The sequence below is a fragment of the Gobio gobio genome, assembly GCF_949357685.1.
Source record: "Gobio gobio genome assembly, chromosome: 19".
In the NCBI taxonomy this organism is placed as follows: domain Eukaryota; kingdom Metazoa; phylum Chordata; class Actinopteri; order Cypriniformes; family Gobionidae; genus Gobio; species Gobio gobio.
The window spans coordinates 42,596,479-42,618,940 of NC_137112.1; the positions used below are offsets into that span (position 1 = coordinate 42,596,479).

The following is a 22,462-nucleotide window of genomic DNA, read 5'->3' on the forward strand; positions in this document are numbered from 1 at the left end:
GTCACAGGGTGGAGAAGGTGTTATTGAATTGGTTCACTCGTGATCGGACACGTAACGTTATGGGCCAGGCGCGAGTGTGTGTCTCTCCGCGTCCGCGCGACGCCAGTGTGTGTGTGTGTGTGTGTGACCGCGCGAGCGAGTGAGTGATGTGTCCGTCCGCCCGTCCGCCCGACCGCCCGAGTGAGTTTGTTTTAGTGTTTGTTTGATATTTTGCGAGTCCTCTGAGCATTTCCCCCAGACGATTCCTGGGACAGAAGGTAGCTGAAGCTCATTAAATATGCAAATATTATCCAATCCTAGCCATGGCCGTTTACTTCCAAGTCTTTAGTTCGGCATGCCCATCAAATCCGAGTGTTTCTCAGAGAGCCTCAAAACCAAGGCAGAAAATAGCCTATTACTTATTCATTATGTTTCTGAATGTAAAAACTACACAAACGTCATAAGTTGACCTCAGACAACAGTATAAAAAAGCCAGTTCATGACCCCTTTAATATTTTGAATTAGCCTTTATTTTTATTTTGTCTTCATTTTAATTTAAGTACATTTTTGTAATTTTGTTATGCGCTTTTATACGTTTTTTGATGTAGCTTCAATATATATATATATATTTTTTTTTTTATTTCAGTCAGTTGCAAAGGCAATCTAATTTTCATGTAATTTTTAATAGCCTATTTATATTTTATTTCGGTTTTATTATTTAATGAAGTTAGTAGTTTTAGGTAACAGTAACAACACTGGTTTTAAGTATTTTATTTTTTTATGCATTTAGACAAAATAGTACAGAATTTTAATATCAGCCAATAATTGGTTATGATCAGATTATCAGTATTGGCCTGATTTTTAGCATTGGTTCATCCACATGTTCTTTTTCATGCAGGAAAAATTATGAAAATCTAGATTTTACCATTGTAGAGAAAAGATTGAGTTGCTATGTATTTTTTATTTATATGTGTGTGTGTGTGTGTGTGTGTGTGTGTGTGTGTGTGTGTGTGTGTGTTAAGGGCGTTTTTTGCATCATGCTATGCAGGGTGCTCTGAATTGTTGGTTGGTAAGTGGTCACTGGTCAGATGAGTTTAGTCACATAAATGACACCACAAACGTATTGAGACAAGTGCTATTACTTTTCTTAACAGTCAGATGTGCAATTTACTCCTGGCAGATGATAAAACTGGTAAAAAAAACAAGCATAGATGTGGATTCACGGAGGGATGTGAGGGATCCGAGCTCTTTTGAAATGGTTCAATAATCAACCACCTAGTAATTTAAAACAGCTAAAAACAACTAAAAGACCCCTAGCAACTGTATAGCAGATAGTTTAGAACAGGCTACAGAAACCTAGTTATCTGCAAAGGTTTTTGTTCACACACACCAATGCCAACACAAACACTCCTCATCTCCTTTCCACAAGCACAACTGCTAATTAGTAAGTAGCACCAGTGCAGAAACGACCTGGAATCGCTGATTCAACAGAAGGGAACGCGAGTCTCTTTTTTTACTTGATGTTAAACGAGCTTTTGTGTGCTAGCCATACAGGAGACGCTTTCATTTGCGGAGGTGCTGCTTGCTTACTGTGACACTGTGGCGAAATTAATCACCTCTTGTTTTTTGGTGTGGCCGTGTAAACACACAGGTGCTGATTCCCACAGCGAGTGCAGTTCCGTGAGCCGCCTGCCCCCCTCGGACAGCCGGGACACCTCACCTGCCCCGTCCAGCACCAGGACGCACTCGCACGGAGATCGAGACCGACACTGGGACTTTGAGCGTGTGGAGAGAAGCGACACCTCCAGCGTTTCTTCCTTCGAGGAGCTGGACCTCGATTCGGACAGGACGGACAGGTGTGAGCACACACCTCCAGCCCTCACAGGAAGGGGCAAAAACAACCTGCAGGGCCAAGACAGAGAGATGATGGTTGAGGAAGAGTGAGAGAGCGAATGGAAAGTGAAGTAAATATAGGTGGTTTTAAAGGGATAGTTCACACAAAAATTTCAATTCTGCCATTGTTCTTGTGGTTTCAAAAGCCGAATTACCTTTTGTAGAATCTTTATGTACTCTTAACAGCTTTCAAACTCCAAAAAGCACTGTAAAAGTGGTCCATATGATTGTTTCTAAGCTGTGTTATTTTAGTATTATTTATATACTGTCATAGTATTTATTCATACTTTGAATAAGCTTATTTTTACATTTTTAATTTTAGTTTGTTTTATTTAATATTTCTATTTAGATTTATTCTTGTTGACGTTTTTCATACATTGTTCATTTTTTTATTTCAGCTTAATTTCAATTTTTAAAAAAAACATTTTTTAATACTTTTTGTTAACAATAACAACAATATTGATTCTAAGTCTTCTGAAGCCATTTGATAGGATTGTGTAGGGAATAAGATCATCTTTCCCTCTGCAAAAGTTCGACAATAAATGGCGTTTTGGTGAATATTATTATAATAACTGCTTTATTTTGGTCTGTTTCTCATAGAAAACTATAGTAAGACTTGGAATATAGTGGCATAGAGTCATATGGACCACTTTTATGGTGATTTTTTTTAATCCTTTTTAAGACTTGACAACTATAATCTGCTGAAATTCTTCTATTCAACTACAGAAAAAAGAATGAAGTTGAGGAAATAATGACCATTTTTATATATGTCATCATTTTCTTACCCACAAGTTGTTTCAAACCTTTATGAATTTCTTTGTTCTACTGAACACAAAGGAAGATATTTTGAAGGATATGGTTAACCAAACAGTTGATGGGGAAAAAATACTACTATGGAAGTCAATGGGATCCATCAACTGTTTGGTTACCAACATTCTTCAAAATATCTTTTTTTGTGTTCAGCAGAAGAAAAACATTCATAAAGGTTTTGGAACAAGTGGAGGGTGAGAAATGTTTAATTTTGGGTGAACTATCCCTTTAAGTGTTATGGCGTATTTGTGTGTGAAAACATGCTTCTATTGATTAATAGACACAAACGTTTAGTAAGGACCGTTTTCTATTGCAAAGGGAATCTGCAGGTACAGAATTGTGTCTAGACAAACAAATTGAGCCAGGTAACCTGAATGTCTTGAAAGCATTTTCATAATATGATTTAGTGCACCCTCATTAGTATTTCATTAGTGAATCTGTTGTTGATTTGTTAGCTTGTTATTAATCGTAAGTTCCTAACGACTAAAGTTAAACTGACATCGATGTTAGTGAATATTCATGTGAATCTATCTAATGTTCAGCTTTCAATTATTTGAGTCTAATTTGTTATTCTCTATCCTCACATTCCTCCTTCAGTAATTACTAATTTGTGCCCAAAGATACTCCCAAAACTGAAGAGTTATGTGACTTGAATATTCATTCATCAAAGCCATATGTTCATAGACAAACCAATTTGCATCTTTATTTGCATCAGAAACTGACAGATAACATTTCCTCACTCGGGAGGCGATTGCAGCGTCCAACACTTGTTTATTTGTAGTTTGCATTTAAAAAGTGTTTGAAGCACATAATTATATGATCATATTATATCATATAAGTGGTATTTGCATATACTTGATTTTCCACTGAGTTTACAAATTACACTTGATCAGTGTAGTATATTTTTTTAGCTTTTACATTGGTATTTTCTAAACGTTGTATGTTGATACATTTCCAAGTGTTACTCTCTATAGACTTTTTTTTTTTAATTTCTTGTAAAAAGAATTGATATCTTGAATGTTTATCCTTGAAAATGTTTCCTTTTAGTTCCAGGTTGTGCAAGTTCACACAAACTTCCGGATAATCTTTAATATAAAAAGTTTAATATTTCATATCTATGGCTGATTGAAATTCTCATTGATTTGTTCAGTTAGTTGTTGAGCAACTTAATAAACTGTTTTAACAGAAAGAACTGGTTCTTCTTTCTGCATAAACCTTTGGTGGTGTATAAATGTTATATTCGCTCATAATACTGCAGGTGTTGTTTTAGTATCATTCATATACACTGTAATTATATGATCAATAAGTTATGACAACATATGTTTTTGTATTGCTTTAATTCATCAAAATAAGTTAAGCCATTTTCAACTTTTTGTAATTTAAGTTGACATAACTTGAACATACAAGTTGATTGTACATAATTTAAGGCAGCAACTTTAAGTGTACTGCTATGTTAATTATTTAAATTTTGAATTAGCTTTTATTTTTACATTTTCCTTTTAAGTTTTAGTCACTATGTGCTTTTTAATACGTAAAACTATATAGTTTTTACTACTAATTTTACTACGTCAACTTGAACTTTTATTTCAGTTATTTTTTAAAGGCACAATATGTAGTTTTTCGCTGCTTCAAAACAAAGGTGTAGCTTGATAACGCCGAGATTGAGCGTGAGATTCATGGGAGATGTCATCTTCACCTCACAGCCGGTGGAAAAGAATCGGTGTGGGACTCTGGCAGATATCATGTTCATGGATGAGTTTATTAACATTATTGTAGCATGAAGCAGAACTGGTCTGAGTGCTGTGGGAGTGCAACGTGGCCACTAGAGCGATTGAAATGAAAGACAAGCGCGACACACTACTCCAGAGCAGCGGAACTTTTATTATGCCACAGTCGCCGCCTCCGCTTCTTCCGTCATGTGTATATGGGGTAACGCACAAGAGGGTAATCCAGCACCCAGAAAGCGTACCTTCCATTGGGGCAGCCATTGCTAACCAAGCCATCACCTGCTGTTAGCATCCCATTGACTCCCATTCATTTTGGCGTCACTTTGACGGCGAATAACTTTACATCTGAGGCGTTTAAAGACTCCATTTGACAATTGTTTACATTGTCGTGTAAAGAAACACGACGATGTATAAAAGGCTCCATTACCTTGTATCTTACACTATCACCCTGTAGATGCCGTTTTTGTAAAAACTAGGCTAACGATTGCGTCATAACCACGCGACTCTGTCGCATAGTAGAGAAATTACCGTATAGACCCAAGGAGAAGCTCACAGGCAATCTTTTGCTGTCTATGAGGCAATCGGGGGGACGTGGAGGCATAAAGTCTGATAAAGTCAAGGGAGAAGCATGGGGAGAAGCCCATAGAGAGCCAAAAGCAACGGGACAAAATATTTCAACAACGTGATTCAGATTTCACTTTTGCACAACTACTAGAAGACTTACAACTGTCAGACAGGTTGCTCACGTCACATCTACGTGGTCAAGCTCAGTCTGAGGTTGCGCAGTAGCTCAGCCATCAGGAAGTGAGTGCTTCTACGAGACTTCACTTTTCCCCGTCGAAGCCTATGGGGTCGCTATGTTCATTTCTTTTACTGTCTGGACGCAGCGCTGTTATATCATATTACATACATTGTGTTGAAAATGATGTTATAACGTTGCTCTGTGCGTTCGCTCAGTGGCTACTATGAGACACTTGTTGCACACTGCAGTGAGCTAGGTCAATATTAGGCATGGTAAAACTTGGTGCTCGCAGTAAATCATGAAAACCAGATTCAAACAATAAGACTAACTGTGTTGAGCTATAACAATGATTAACAATTATTTTCTGTCTATAAATGTATCCAAACAGTTGTTCCCTTGTCTAGTAAAACATTTAATGTATTAAAGTGTCTCTGGTGTTTCCATGGTTTCTACAACATATAACCGGAAATCAAGGGTAACACAGGTATGATGTCATTGATACGGTCCGTGTCCTGGCTTATTTCTCTGGATTTAAACATTCTTAGAAACATCTGGAATAATGTAAGTAGACAAGTCAACAAATTATATAACAATGTTCTAGTGGTTTTTGGATATTTTATTCCAAAAGTCTTAAATATTGTGCCTTTAAGTAATATTTTATTTCAATGAACCAAAAATATATTTTTTTAGTTTAGTTTTAGGCCCTGCCCTGTAGTGACTCCAATAAACTTCAGAACTTTGATGTCTTGTTTCTTTATTGCCCTCCCGACCGACACAAACTACTGTACATCCCTCTCTGTATTATGTCAGCTTGTAATCCACATTGCCACTGATATTGGAAATAATACATCACAGCACTGCCTCGAGACAGCTAAAGAAGTTTTAAAAGCACACAGACATTGTCAAGAGTGTAAAATACTCCCACTTCTTTCAAAGTCTTGTTGGAGTCACCACAAAATCCAAATGGTCTATTCTTGTTTTTTTTTATGAACTGTATTTAATATAATAATAATTTAATATATTTAATAATATAAATTTATTCTGTGCACATCAATCTTTTTTTTAATTCATGTGCCCTCGTAATTTTTAATAAAAATAAACTGATCGGGCATAACATTATGCCTAATACTGTGTTGGCCCCCCTTTTGCTGTCAAAACAGCCCTTGACCCGTATTCACTTCACCTGTCATAATGTTATGCCTTCCCCTCACTCTTTCAGCAACATCTCTTCTGTTCGCTGATGTGAGGGCGGGGCAACCTGTCACTCACGTGAGATCAACCAATAGCAAACCACAGCGATTCAATTATTTCTCCATGGACAGAATCAAGTCCCGCCCTACATATTTTCTTGTTTGAGAAACCGTTTCACTCGGCTATACATCACAATAGGGAAAAAGGACTATTGCAACTTTGTTTCATGGCAGTATGCTAGTTAAAGTATAGACAGAATTTCAGTCTTTCTGAAAGTAATATGTTCATTTCACAGACAGAAAACAGCCGAATATCTAATTTACAAGCTGCTATGTGCCTCAAACTAAACACTAATATCCTTCCATGATCTGGGTCGATTTGGGAAAATCTAGACTAGTTAATGTACCTCAATCCCCTTGCCTGTAACTAATTGATTGAGAACTTTTGACCCTTGCAAATTTACTGACCCAAACCTGCACAGCATCAGCAATTAATTTGTGCAGCATTTTAGAATACACTCCGACTCAATTATTATGGCTGACCTATTTATAAACTTCACTTTCATGCTTACTTTACCTCCGAATATAACAAATGGATGTTATTTTTGCATGAATGCTCTACGAGCTTGTTATTTAGCATATCAATAGACGGTTTTACATGCTGTTGCATCATACAAACCTCAAAACTGTTTTTCCAGAGGGCTGACCAACTTTCAGATTGATCTAAAAATTTGACAGAATTAAACTATTTCCGTTTGAGTGGAAAAGTTTGGTGCAATTTCTGATAATTATATCGAAAGCATCCGTGCACTCCCCAAAAACGATTTGTCTGGATTGCTCTGCCATTATGATGTTCAACAGACCTCTGTTTCAAGGCAAAATTGGTCCCTTTGTGTTAGAGGTGGTTATTATATAATCTATTGCAAGTGTTTGCTGCTCTAATCACCACTGTGGGCATGTGCATTTCTCTCCACCGTCCTCTGAAAATATCCAAATTACTTGTGTGTATGGAAGACAAAGCAAGCTTTGTGCTCCCGTCGGTGTGTGTGTCTCTCCATCAGCGACCAACCCCCTCCTGATTCCCCTTTAATTGGTTGAGAGTCTGGGAGAGCAGAACTTGGGCAGCACTTGAGGGGTCTTAACACAGTGTTCTGGAACTTGGATCTTAAGCACTGACTTCTGCTGATGCATACTTACAGTATCTCAGAGAGCCATCAGTACATTTGTTTCGTTCTGTAATTATACCTTCACTTGTGCTGCCTAGCACAGATGAATAGCCTCATCATTAAAAGCTCTTTCTTAATAGTTAGTTACAATCCACCCTGCAAATCAGAACCTGCAAGTGGGCAGCATTTCCATTGCTTTGGCTTAAATGTAGCCTAAATGTAATTAGGCTTCTATGCTTGTAACAGCCGTAAGGCTATAATTCGCTGCATCTCGTGCTGTTAAAAAAAAAAAACATGCTGTTTTTTGCTAGAATGATTTTTTTTTTTTTCAAATACAAGCACTTTTCAAGCAAAACATTTGATCAAAAACAAGTTTAATTATAAAGCAGTAGATATTCTGTTTTGGACACTTTCTTTCCAATGAAAGGATCTTCTCAACTAGCATAATTTGTTTCATCTATAGCACCAATTCTTTGATTTTTGTTGGGGGTTTTTATTTTTATTTTATATTTAAAAAATTGTATTTGATATAGTTTCTGACTCATTTCATGTTTCATGTTTATGTTATAACGGGCTACACATTAATTTAATATTATTTTTGCAAATAAAATTAACTTATACCGCGTTCTTTGCACTGTAAAGACAACAATAAAATTACTCAGTACTTACGTCATTAAATATATGCATGCGCCTCGAAAATCTGCAGAAATTCGCGTAATTTGGTTTCAGCATCTGAGGGAAACATTCGCAATGTCTACACAATGATAAACCCTTTATTCTGTGGTTTTATTTTTTATCTTTTTTGTAGTTTCAGACGAATAGAGCGGAGTTATGTGGCGACATTTGCTGCGTGCTAGCAGACAACCAATCATAAACTGCCGCAGTCCTTGCCTCATTAAATATTCATACGCGTGAGTCAGAAACTGTCACGCGCTTTTTTAGTTTTAACCTACTGTCTATGATTTTAACGTGTAATGTTTTTTTTTTCTTCTAATTATTTTATATATTTAATCGTTGTATTATACTGTATAAGACTTAAAAACAACATTAATACGGCCTATATTATTTATAGCCTAAGAGACACCGATTAAACAGCTCGCGTGCTTAACGTCTTCTTAAAGTCAAATCAATGTAGATACCGTGTGCAATTCCAAATTCGGTCTACCAATTATAGGCTACTTACCAAGTATGAACAACACTGCACAAGATACCATTAACTCATTATTAAATGGGTCTTAGGTAAACAATTTAGGCGAGAAAAGCGCTGTTGTGACTCCACCTATCTTGAGAGAGAGAGAGAGAGAGAGAGAGAGAGAGAGAGAGAGAGAGAGAGAGAGAGAGAGAGAGAGAGAGAGAGAGAGAGAGAGAGAGAGAGAGAGAGAGAGAGAGAGAGAGAGAGAGAGAGAGAGAGAGAGAGAGACGGAGGGGGCTCAGGGGTTGCTGTTTCACCCGAACCTCACGAATGCACGAAGCTCGAACCCTGAACACCAACATCCATTATTTGAAATTAAAAGATCAAATCGTAGGGAGACCAACCATTTGTTCCTGAGGCGCCACTTAATATATCTTGGCAATATTGTTCAATAAAAATCCTCTCAAGTTTCAGTAAAAGACGTTTGGAAAATCGTGATCGAGCCATGGATCCGTGGAGATTTAGTTTGAGTTTATTAAACCTCTCACGATGGCAGGTGTGTGGACTGAATTCTTGCGCTCTCACAAAACCCTGAGACTGAGGAGAAAGCACCGAACTGACCATTAACTGGACTTAGCTGGTCTGAAGAAGGTGTTTGTGGTGCACGTTGCTTTTAATGAGGAGGCATTCATCCTTCCGTGTGAATTACGCTGTGCACAGGTAAGATCTTCCTCCTCCTCATCATCATCATCTGCGCTTCATCAGGTCTTTGTTTCAGCACCGAGGACAGATCCAAACACATCAAACACCTGCACCTGTGGGAACATCATGAATGGAAGCTGATTTCTCACCGATTCTAAAGCAAAAACAACTTAAACAAGTTGCACAAGGTGTTGTGCCAGATCAATTCTTCACAGGTAAGCGAGCATGCATTTCTATTTACGCGCAACACTTAGGCTTACATCGCGCATGCATTTGCGCGCACTTTGGTCAATTTTAAAATCATTTGCATGATGGAAGTATCAGACTAGCTGTGAATACCACCACGGAGGAAGTATTTATTATATTAAGGAGCAATTTATCATGCTGCAATAATCAGAGCAAGTGCCGGAGAATTGCCTTATCGCGCGCGTGCACGGATCCTTTGGCATGTCTTGAGCACAAACCTGTCGTGTGATAGAATGCAAACAGGCTTGCGTTTGAATGCCATTGAGATGATGCTTTTTTTGTTGACAATCAGTGCATTTGATATTTGAACACAAAATTAATGTGATTGATAACCTGACAACCTCAACTATCTGATCAACTTATTTTACCTCTGACAGAAACGTAACATTGGATTGAAATATTATGCAAGCATGTATAGCTGATTGCTTTTCTTCTTTTGTCATATTTTGGCTTCGAGTTCTATTATAATATTGCACATTTAGTAGAGAAATAATTGTTTATTTTATTCTAAAAATGTCTCAAATTAGTGACTAATATTCCAATCCAGACAGATGTTGCCCAGAAACATTTTCAGACTTGTTGAGGCGTTTCATTACGGTGCTTATGTGCTAGACTTCTTTAATGAAGTACATTAATTATGCCAAGCAAACATTCAAACTGTTTATAAAGTCAGTGAATGTTGGGTTTATTGACCCCAGATCAAGAAAGAGAGAAATAACGAATAAATATATTCATACACGCATGAATAGCATAAACCTTGCCTTTTCCAATCTGGCCATTTAAATGCCACTTTCCTGTCAAGGAGAGAACTTCTCGCAAAACTTAACACTGACACTTTGAATCTGAATAGTGTAAAGCATCCTTAGCAACCCATAGAGCATAGCTGATTGGACATGCTGAGATAAACATCTCATAGTTAATTTACTCTATGTCTGTGAATGCGTTCGTCCTTGGCAACCATACCGAGCCATTCAACTGGTCTGGATGTGCTCCAGAAGTTATCAATGAAACCAAAGTGTGTCTTTCAAAAAGGAAATAGGACCATTTATTTAAGGACCTTGTGTGGGGAACAATAATATTATAGAAATGTAATATTTTTACTGATATATGCCAGGTATTCCTTTATTTATACTTTAAACGTATCAGCAGTCAAGCTGATGGTGAGCCCAGAGTGGTAAAATCCCATCTGGTCTCAGTATACACATAAATTCAGCCAAAACAAGAGGATCAAGGGAACTAATTCTCTTGCAAGCTCTGAAATCTCTGAATTCCAGCATTATCATGTGGTTTCTCTTGGTTACTTAGACTTTTATCTATAGATTTGAATGGCCAAAATAACCTGGGGTTAGAGATGGGATCCATGTGGTGTGTTCTTCAATCAGATTACACTGAAAAAAGATGCAATGAAATTAAGCCCATTAATCATAATTATCACACCGCAACCTGATGGAAAAGATTTATTCACCCATCAGATGTGAGCATTATTTCATTACATTTATTGCGTGTCAATAAGAAAAATGTAGATTCTCCTAAATGTTTATATACTGCGATCATTCATTTGATTAAATAGCTTGATATTCATCATCACATCTGAGCTATTCACATTTGTTGGACTGTAGACTTGATTTAAGTTTTAATTTCTCACTATATATACTGCAAAAGTCTTAGGCATGTTAGTATTTTCATCACCCAATTTTTTTTAAGCCAGCTTACATTTCCAAACATTCCTTAATCCAGTGAGATTTTTGTATGCACAAGGAGTCTGACAACAGCCGATGTGATCCACGCGGAGATCTGATCTCACCATCATCGAGTCCTTCTGTGATTACATGAAGAAACGGAAAAAACTGAGACAGACTAAATCCAGAAAAACAGCCTCCAAGACGCTTGAAGAAACCGACCTAAAGTTTTAGGCTCTTGTGTAAAAAATGCTGTAAAGTGAGGATGCTTTCAACAATAATGTCATAAATAGATTTTATTGATCAATAAACTTCTATTAACTAAATCAAATCAATATTTGGCGTGACCACTCTTGGCCTTATTTTAGCGATCTGAGCTCATGGCGCAGGTACCCTTAGGGCATGTCCGAATCCACTTTTGCTAGTTTAACGATGGAAAAAACGGTTAGTGCACCAGGCGCATGATCCAAAAGGGTTGTACCTAGTGACTCTTAATGAGTCATTGGTGTGTTTTGGGTGAAATGTGCAATAAACCAATCAGAGTCTCAGCTCCCATTCCCTTTAAAAAGCCAGTTGCGCTTGCGCCATGGCAGATTCGCTATTTACATTGCAGAATTTGCCAGAAGAACGCTTCTCCAGAGAGGAATCTTTTATTTTTAATATTTAAAAATGTTTGTGTGCTGCTGTGACCTTGTGTGTGAAAAGCAGATTGTAAGCGTTTTGTGCACCGCCTATAGGCGCATATTATTAACCCGCCCTTTAAATAACAAAAAATACTGCACTATTGACTTTAGACCAGGTTTTTGTTGGTCAATGGCGCAGTCGTTTTCAGTTGTCTCAAAATAGCAACGCGCCAACAATGCGCCTGAACACACCTCATTTTCAGACCATGGGCGAATAAATGGGCGCGAGTGCATTTTTTATTTAAACAACGTGGCTCTGGATGTGAAAATTATAACTGCGTCAGGTTGAAACTAGCAAAAAACACTTGCGGGTCGCATTGCACGGGGTGTATGATAGGGCCCTTTGTGTTTAATGCAGCTTTTGTCCATGGTAACCTTGCACCTTGAAGTTTGGTTTCCTCAAGCGTCTTGGAGGCTGTTTTTCTGGATTTAGTCTGTCTCAGTTTTTTCTGTTTCTTCATGTAATCGCAGAAGGACTCGATGATGGTGAGATCAGGGGTCCGTTCTTCATACCTCGCTTAATACATCTGAGATTATTTGACAGATCCCAGATCTTTTAATCGTGACAACTGATCTCTGGCTAATTTGGTTCTTCAAACGAATTTGCGGATTGGATTAAAATATCTGGAACAAGTTATCTGAGATTACTGCATATTCTTGTGTTCCCTGAAGAGGGAAGATCCATCAATACTCGAAACCACGATCAGCAACGCAGCGATTGGCTGGCGGCAAGACAGCAACGTAATGACATCATGCCTAATTAAAAAAGCCACCTGGCAAAAAACTTGACAAATTACACAAAAAAGCCCCAAGGATTTCTGGATCTTTAAAAGGAAACCAACATAAAAGTTATAATAGATAAATGATAAATGATATTAAAAAAAAAAGATTGCACCTTGAATCAGTGAGCCGCTTCAGCAGTTTGGCGGTTTGACACGCGATCCGAATCATCATTCGGCTCACTGATTCATAACGCTTCGAAGCTTCATGATGCCTTGTTTTGAAATCGTCATCACCATCTAAGTCGTTATTTAGGGTTTTTTTGCTCACAAAAACTATCGTCACTGATTCATAAAGTTATTGTAGAACCACTGTAGTGAGATGGACTTTTTAACGACGTCTTTAGTACCTTTTAAAGGTCTTGAGAGTGAACCGTGCCATTGAGCCAATGGAGGCCTTTCAGAGCCATCAGATTTCAACTAAAATATCTTCATTTCTGTTCCGAAGATGAACGGAGGTCTTACGAGTGTCTAACGACATGAGGGTAAGTAATTAATGACAGAATTTTCATTTTTGGGTGAACTAACCCTTTAAGTATCACCTCAAGATGCAATCTAATCCTGTTTATATGAAATAAGCTGCTCCCGAGCAGGTTTAAGTTTACAGACCTGTTGCTATGACTAAGTCTAGGATGAGCTTCGAAGAACCAAACAATCCAAGATCATGCCAAATCGTCAACAATCAAATCCAGCTGAGTTACTGAGTTAGCGAGGTACGAAGAACGGACCCCAGATCTCCGCGTGGATCATACCGGCTGTTGTCAGACTCCTTGTGCATGCAAAAATCTCACTGGAATAATTACAATTAATTGTAAAATTAATGTTTGGAAATGTAAACTGATATTTCCTACTGACACACTACAGCAAAAGATATAAATAACTGGCTTAAAACCATTTTTTGTGTGAAAATACTAACCTTGTCATTTTGCTCATGCTTTCCTTCCATTGCGATTTATAGTGCACTGATTGCAGCGCTGCGCCCCTGGAGCAACCTTGGTTGAAGTGCCTTATTCAAGAGCTTTTCAATAATTCTTCCGTTAACCTTCTTCCCCTAAGTGTCAAGCCTGAGACGTTGACTTTAAAATCTTTAAAAAAATACTTGATTTATTTTTGGGAACATTATATGGCTTTAAACTTGTAAATGTTTATTATTTGTGAGACTGCGGTTGTTTTACTAATGCACTAATGTCCAGACCTCAGTTCATTACCATGGGGCCGGTCCATTACCTTGCCTCTTTTCTGTTGTCCAGCGAACAGAGGGTGCCTGTTGCTTCCATCTGTTCCTGAGGAGAGGGGAAAGCCATGATTAGTTTTTAATGTCATTTAAATGTTTTTGTAGTCTTGGTCAACTGCTCCTGCTGCTGTTGGTGAAATTTAGAAACCTGAAAACCCTTCATGTTTATATATTATAGGTATGACCCTTCAACACACCTAAAATCGAGGTATCAGATTGATACCCCATGACTTTCCAAGAAACTTTGCAATACCATCAATCAGCTAATTACCATTAACCACCAAATTTCCTGTTTAAAAAAAACATTCTCTTCTCATAATTTCTCTTCAAATATATGTCAATCAACAACTACAAACAAACAAACAAACATTTGGTCCTGAACCAGCCAGCTTGTACTGAATCACAGCTTAATTAAGGCTAAATTTCTAGCCTTGTTATCATTCTGGCATAGTATCTATGCTTGCATATTTATGTATTTATAGTTTAATCTAATATTTTTGTCTTCATGAAAAATCACACAAATCAGGGATTAAAACTGTATTTATATGCCCTAAACAACAGACCTCACTGAAAAAGAATTGAAAATAAAAAGCGCATATAATATTTAGCTTGACATAGCTGAAGGTTAAGCATCTCTTTTCATTGACCATTTGTTTAAAATGCATTTGTAAAAAAAAAAAATTAACTTTAATTTTTTTTAAAGCATTTCAAGCCCCTATTTTGTACCTGATAAGTGCAATAATAAATATGAGCCTTGTGTCAGTCAAAGGCATATTGTTTTAGAAAATGGAAGATAACATCTAGAGAGATTTTTTAGAGATACATTAAAGATACATTATTCTGATCAAACCTCATTTTTCTTATAAGAACAATTTTACCAAATGTATTTTTTTTTTTCTTGACACACTTGAGAAGATAGAGGGATTCGAACAATGCCCGCCATTACAAAGAATTAACTTTATCAACTTGCTATAATCATAACTCAATTTAATGCACCTATGATAACAGATCTCGTATTAATTAGAATACATGTATATATCTTTATCACACTGCCTTTGCCACCCCACCCCAACCCACCCACTTTTTCTTGTTTCCATGGTAACAGAAGTTAAGGAAGAGAAACCTAATAAACAAGATGTTGTCTCATTACGCCAGCAGGAGGGTACAAGAGGGGAAACACCGGTAACATACATGCTTTGTCTTAAATTAAATCTCATATGGCATTTTTGAAAAGTTAGAGGTGAAGCTGCCCAGTGTCCAGAGGCTCAGAGGAACAGCTTCCTTGCATTCAAAAGATATTTATCTAAGGCAATAAAATGGTACAGTGTCTAGTTTACACACACACACTGTATTGTTTATAACTGATTTGCAATACAATTGATACTTAATGTCTTGCAATTCGAAGAAGGTAAACTGACTAGTGACTCATTTACAAAAATCACAAAAAAACATTTCAGAGTAACATATGTTAGATTTTATAATTAGATGCTGGCTAAGACAATCATCAGTATTACTTTTATGAATCATTTTTCAAAACCATTAACCCTAACAATTAAAATTTGGCACATAACTCATCCTGAACCATATGTGGTACAGACGGAAAGGATACCTCAAATTGTGTCGCTTGTTGACAAGAGATATGCTGTTACTCTTCAAAGCAATCTGACGTGCATTTTTTTTAACCTGACGAATCATGAAACGTGAAAAAAAAAAACAGGTTTACGTTGAATTATGAACCTGAGTCATATCTAGACTCCTCAGGCCTCATTTATAAAATGTTGCGTAGAAAACAGTCCTACATTTGATCTTACGATCGTTTCTTAAATGTGTGTATGTGTGATTCAGAGAACGAATGTACGCACACAAAAAAACACGCGGACGCCTCCCTTCCAGATGTGAAATCTATAAATCGCAAATGATCTTGAAATTGTGCAGAGCTGAATGGTTTCAGATTTCTGCCTTGTAAACGCCGCCTAATTAATTAATTAATTAATGTCATTAACATATTAAAAAAGCACCTGTCAACATCCAAATCCTTTCGAGAATGCAGAGTGGCAAGAATTTGTTTAGATTTCCAAATACCTGTACACCGATAGACTGGGTAAACCCAGCCTGATCAACCAGCGATTTGATTTCACCCTGCAGCTCAGTCTGGAAACCTGTACATTCATTTATCCTGCTTCTGTCACACTTTTGCAGGAACCAATCACAGACTGGCTTATCCACCTGGTGTGCTATTGGCGGGTTTAACATGATGACGGATAGAGGCCCTGTCCCAAATGGCGCACTTCATGTGCACTTTTGGTCTTGTGGACTTACAATGGCCGCTGCGTGCACATGTCCGTTAAGTCCACGAGACCGCAGGGTGTTCCATTTGTCATTTTAGGTCTCAGAAGGGTGCTCGCGAGCGCCCCCTTTGAGGTCGATATGCGCCCTCGATCCGCACTTCTGCCGAGCCCGCACTGGTGTGAGCTACGCAGCGGACTACAACCGTTTTGTGGCTCTTTAATGCGTCGTGATCGCTGTAGCGCCTCAGTTAAAGCTGCTCGTGAACCGATTGTCTCTTCCTTCTAGTTTATTGATAAGCATCAAATAAACATGAATGAACACTAAAAGAAATGTTGTTTCAACTGCGGAAAGACGTCAGTAAACACAGTTTTTCCAAGTTCAAGTCCACCGACATTAATCTCCTAACTCTCCTGACTGGTTTGTCGGACAATCAAACTCGCGGCGAAGGGTGAATTGCGTACAGTCATTTGAACTATGCCCATTGATCACGCCTCTTGTGCAGTAGAAAATACAGAGCAGACTCTCCAGACCAATGTTCAATCTTAAAATGAGCTTTGTCAGACAAGTACACCGACTCTCTGCCACAATGAAAAGTGTGTACATAATTTTTATTAGTAAGAATTGTATTTCTGATTATGCCATTGTTAATATAAAGAATTACAAATTTTACTTGTGGAAATATTATTCCTGATATCAATTATTAGTATTATAACTAGTGAAATTTGAATTGTTGATATCAAGAATTCCAGCGCCATCTCACGACCAATTTGTGCGCCACGAGGTGGCTAATTAGTACGAATCGGTACAAATTCACACGACCTCACTCATATGAATTTGTACGATTTGTCTAAACCGCAATGACCGGTTAGGGGTGGGGTTAGGGGTAGGTAATTTGTGCAAAATCATACAAATTGGGCAACTCGTCAAATACGTTGATTTAGCAAAAATCGTACGAGTGAGGTCGTACAAATTCGTACGAACTATAGCCACCTCGTAAAATTTGTAAGATTTGCTGTGAGATCGGGTTCATAATTCATATCCTGGTAATGAATTAAAGTCAAAACGGCTTGCCATATAGCGCCGAGCACTTTTCCACGTCGAACACTATTTTTAGAAATATGAACGTTGCTATGGATTTTAGCGTACGCACACTCTACGATCAAATCTCTGTGTATACATGTTTTAACTGGACCATGATGTTCGGTTTTGTATTTCCTGAGAAATGTGGATATTGAGACATTTTTGAGACTAGGAAACTTGTTAATTAAGTGTCGAATGTGAACAACCTTTTTTAGCGCACATACAAGAACGAAAGATCATTTTATATTTACATCTCACTTCTCTTTTTGAGGATTAAAATACAGGATACATAAGTAATGCCGAACATCAATAAAACAAACAAAAAAGGAGAACTAGCCCAAACCAGTGTAGAAAAAGGCTCTTAAAAACATATGCCAAGTGAAAAATGTGTAAACATACATCTTTGCAACTGTGTAGTAGACAAGTAAAGGAGATAGTCTGGCATCTCTGAAGAGAGATGAAAGCTCTATCAGTCTGTGTGATATGTAGTTGCGAAAGAATTTCCTATTAGCTAAAATTATTTATCGTTTCATCTTTTCATCCTCTTCCCTCAGGTTGTAATTTTTCATAACCTAAAAGATGATATCCATCACCTTTGACACCTTGAGAAAATTACGTAGTCACTGGGAGTTATTGATGTATCTGAATTAATGAAGCTAGAAAGCGGAGCCTCACCTCTGAAATGTTGAGTTCAATCAGGATGAATAACTATCCAGACATGCCCGCCTCCTCATTGCAACCGCAACACCTTATGAAAATTCAATTTCTTATGTAATATGTGACTGTGCATTATATGCTTCCGATATCGGATGTATTAATCATGTAAAAACAATGTTTTTCCTTTTCAGTGTTGTATTTTTGCACTAAGTTGTAAGGTCGATGAGTCAATGATATTCCTATCTATTTTTCAGGTGCTGAGAAGAGATCGAGATGTGTCCACAATCAGCGGCAGACTTAGTAAATATTTCAGCCAAGTAAACCACGCAGGGTAGCTATAAGGGTTCTTCATCTCTCATAAACCCTGACATGGCTGGGGTTACGCACATCTTCCTGTTCCTGTTAATTCCTCTGGCCCAAACGAGTCCCAGGTACACCCCACCCCTGGCCGGATCAAAGCGGGAGATCATCATAGATGGAGACCTGGTGATCGGAGGGCTGTTCCCTGTGCACCAGAAGGGCGAAGGGACGGAGGATTGCGGTAAGATAAACGAAGAGCGCGGGATCCAGAGGCTGGAGGCCATGCTGCTGGCGCTGGACGAAATTAACCAGGACAAACGAATCCTGCCCGGCTTGAAGCTGGGAGCCCATATACTGGACACCTGCTCTAAAGACACTTATGCACTAGAGCAGTCGCTGGAGTTCGTGAGGGCTTCTCTCACAAAAGTGCATCAGCCAGGCTTCATCTGTCCAGATGGGTCGAATCCTGTGCCGGACGAATTGCCTCTGGCCATCTCTGGTGTGATTGGAGGATCATATAGTGATGTTTCTATACAGGTAAGGTAGAACGTACATCAATCTAAACACTATGCAAAACAACCCACATTGGAACATCTTAAAAAAAAAAAAAAAAAAAAAAAAGAAATCTAGATTACAAGATGCAGGTCAGCAGATTTTGACTCTTGATCACCAGACCTGGCACGCCACCTTGGATCACACTGTAAAAAAAAAATTTAAAAAATCAGGTGTCCAATTGAAAATTTTCTAGTGACTGATCATATATAATTTTTTAGTTGGCCAAATTGAATTTCTGTGAATTAAATTGCATCAATTCACAGAAATTAAATTTGGCCAACTGAAAATGTAGATGTGATGATCAGTCACTACAAATTTTTCAATTGGAGACCTGAATTTTTTTTTACAGTGCAGCTAAAAAAAAAAATCTTAAAGGATTAGTTCACCTCAAAATGAAAATGTCCTGATAATTTACCCACCCCAATGCCATCCAAGATGTCCATGTCTTTCTTTCTTCAGTGAAAAAGAAATTAATTTTTTTGAGGAAAACATTTCAGGATTTTTCTCCACACAATGGACTTCAATTACAACCGAAATGTTGAACGTCCACATCAGTGCAGTTTCAAAGGGCTTTGAAGAGCTTCAAATGGTACTGCGCGATCCCAGCTGAGGAAAAGGGTCTTATCTAGCGAAACCATCGGTCATTTTCTAAAAATAAATTCAAATGTATATACTTTGTAACCACAATTGATCGTCTTGTGCTGGTCTACAAATGCTTTTTTAACAAAACGGGTAAAACAATGATAAATTAAATAATAAATATGTCATTCAACATACAATAAAATTTGAACGATCCTCCTTCTCCACACTTTTAAACAATGGGGCGGTACTTCCGGCAACGTTCGTTTATGCATTTATGCATACATTTATCCAAAGCGACTTACAGTGCCCTCATTAGAGGGACAATCCCCCTGGAGTAAAGTGCCTTGCTCAAGGACACACTGGTAATGACCGTTGGGATCGAACCAGCAACCTTCTGCGTATCAGTTCCATGGTTTAACCCACTGGACCACTATCTCACACATCTTTTCAACGTACATTACGAAATGCCTGGCTCGTTGCAGACCAGGGGCGGTTCTAGACCCTGCCTGTCGGTCATGCCAGCCCCCTTAAAACTATCAACTATCATGTTATCAAAATGTATTGAAAGTGTAATTTTTACTTTTTAAAATAAAAATGACAATAAGAAATGCAGGGCATGTCGATTAAATAAAGACTTTGATTCAAGTTTTTTTATTTAATTTTTTTATTCTCGTTGCTTTTCTGTGCATACGTGTCGTGATAGCTCTTCGTCAGAAGTGCAACGCTTGTGCTGCATGTCAGCCGGAGGCGGGAGACGATGTAAAATAAATTACTTTCATGATGTCTCAGGGCACATAGGACGTTATAGAAGGTATTTTCTGTGATTTAAAAAAAAATTATTAGCCTGCATTAAATGTATACAATGCATATTGTGAATTAATTTAATAAACTAACCTAGCTTTCCTGGTAGCCTTCAATAAATGAACGTGTCCATGAAAATTATTCATAAAACATAAATATCAGTTATGTTTACTTTCTTCACTGATGAAAATGAACAAATAAATCAGTCAAAGGTCAGCTTTATGGGAAGAGACAGGGCAAGATAAAAGCAGAGAAAAAGAGAGATGCGGGGATAAGAAGAGAGACAAATAATCTACTGTCCACTGACATGGTTTTCAAACTATTGTTATCAAATTTTTTGGCCTTCAGAACATCTTAAAATGCACATATGTTGATCATAGAAATCAAAAAAATGATTGGGGGAGCATGCCCCCGAACCCCCTAACTACATCAGATTTGGGATCTCAGTCATTATAAAAACCCTACCTAAATTAGTGGGTACGATTAAGGGATGTATAATATGGTCATGCAGAATAAGGCATTAATATTTGCCTGTATAAGTAATAATAAACAGCCAATATCCTAGTAATATGCATGCTAATAAGCTACTAGTTAATAGTGAGAATTGGACCCTAAACTATAGTGTTACCATTTGTTTCATACCCTCACTGAAGGCTGAGCCCCCCTAAAATGAAAATCCTAGAATCGCCCCTGTTGCAGACCAGCGTAAGACGATCAATTGTGGTTAAAAAGTATATACACTAGAATTTTTTTTTTAGAAAATGACAGATGGTTTCGCTAGATAAGACCCGATTCCTCAGCTGGGATGGCGCAGTACCATTTGAAGCTCTTCAAAGCCCTTTGAAACTGCACTGATGTGGACGTTCAACATTTTGGTTGCCATTGAAGTCCATTATGTGGAGAAAAATCCTGGAATGTTTTCCTCAAAAAACTGAATTTCTTTTTCACTGAAGAAAGAAAGACATGGACATCTTGGATGGCATTGGGGTGAGTAAATTATCAGGACATTTTCATTTTGAGGTGAACTAATCCTTTAACCACCTTCATAATGCATTCAAGTCATTTTTGACCAGGAAGAGACACAAAAAAATAAAAATAAATGCATAGTTTGTAGTATGTGAGCCAAACTTTGTAAAGGAGCCAAGATTATCCAAAAATGCATAGTTTGTTCATTCATTTATTCGTTAATTCGCTCATTCATTTGAGATATAGCCTGGTTTTTAATGCATTATGAAAGGGTGTTAATTTAGTACCATTAATATACTATTATAGTTTTTGTTAATATTTTTTAATTAGATTTTATATTTTTATATATTCATTTTAGTTATAGTAATTATGTTGTTTTGTAATTTTTATTAGCTTTTTTTAAAAATCTGTATCTGTATACTTTTTTAGCAAGCTTTAGTTTTTCGTTTTCATTTATTTAGTTATTTATTAGTTTATTTACTTATTTATTAGTTGTTTTAGTACTTCAACTTAAACTAAATGACAATAAGAAATGTTGCCAACTAGCTGAAATCAAATGTTTATTATATTTTATTTCAGGTAATGTTTTTTTAAAAAAAAAATTTATGTTTTTAGTTTTAGCTAACAATAATATTACTGGAGGGTTTAGGTGGTAATAACAGTTTTTTTCTTTGCAGGAAGTAGGTAAATCACTTAAAACCTATCAAGAACATTTCCAGTCACCCTAAAAAGAAATGCATGAAGAAACTGATGCCTGTTTAAGGACCATTGTATGTTCATGACAATTAAGCACTTTCAAAACTTAGCGATAAAAAGCAAAAACTATGATATAATATTTAAATGACTTGGCTCATGAATATTTATTAGATGATGTAAGAATCCCTCAGTAATTAAAAGGCAAGTAGACACTAGCATTGGTAGATTACTTCTTGTGCATATGTTCAATCCACTGCCAAAGTAAACAAAGGCTTCTGATTGTTCTTAAAATCGTTGTTTTATGCAACCGGCTGCAATTCTTCTTTTTGCACAAAGGCACGACTCTTATAAAATAATTTGAGTTCACTGCACTTTGAAAAGTGGTTTCTACGCCCCTGCAAAAACATTTTGTTCACTTTGTTGTCTGAATAATCTCAGACTATCATTAATATAGTTTCTCAACTTTCCAAATGTTTATTTGCATTCTCACACATAGACAGGGTTATGAAATACGATCAGTAAGTGTTATCACAGCAGTAAGCATAACATACCGAGGAAGCACTTCTGACCACGT

At 37.3% G+C, this 22,462-nt stretch overlaps 2 protein-coding genes across 2 annotated transcripts in view; both read left to right on the forward strand.

Moving 5' to 3' along the window:
* Positions 1-3,887, forward strand: part of tex264b (testis expressed 264, ER-phagy receptor b) — a gene marked incomplete at its 5' end in the record, with an annotated part of 83,980 nt that extends 80,093 nt beyond the window's left edge. Inside the window, 1 exon segment of the mRNA XM_079844804.1 lies at positions 1,631-3,887. Coding sequence (XP_079700930.1) covers positions 1,631-1,923 — 293 coding nt within the window. The 3' untranslated portion in view covers positions 1,924-3,887.
* A 5,059-nt stretch (positions 3,888-8,946) lies between these two features.
* grm2b (glutamate receptor, metabotropic 2b) overlaps positions 8,947-22,462 on the forward strand; it is a 42,434-nt gene continuing 28,918 nt past the window's right edge. Inside the window, exons 1-2 of the mRNA XM_079844626.1 lie at positions 8,947-9,556; positions 18,243-18,825. Coding sequence (XP_079700752.1) covers positions 18,358-18,825 — 468 coding nt within the window. The 5' untranslated portion in view covers positions 8,947-9,556; positions 18,243-18,357. The remainder of the gene's footprint in view (positions 9,557-18,242; positions 18,826-22,462) is intronic.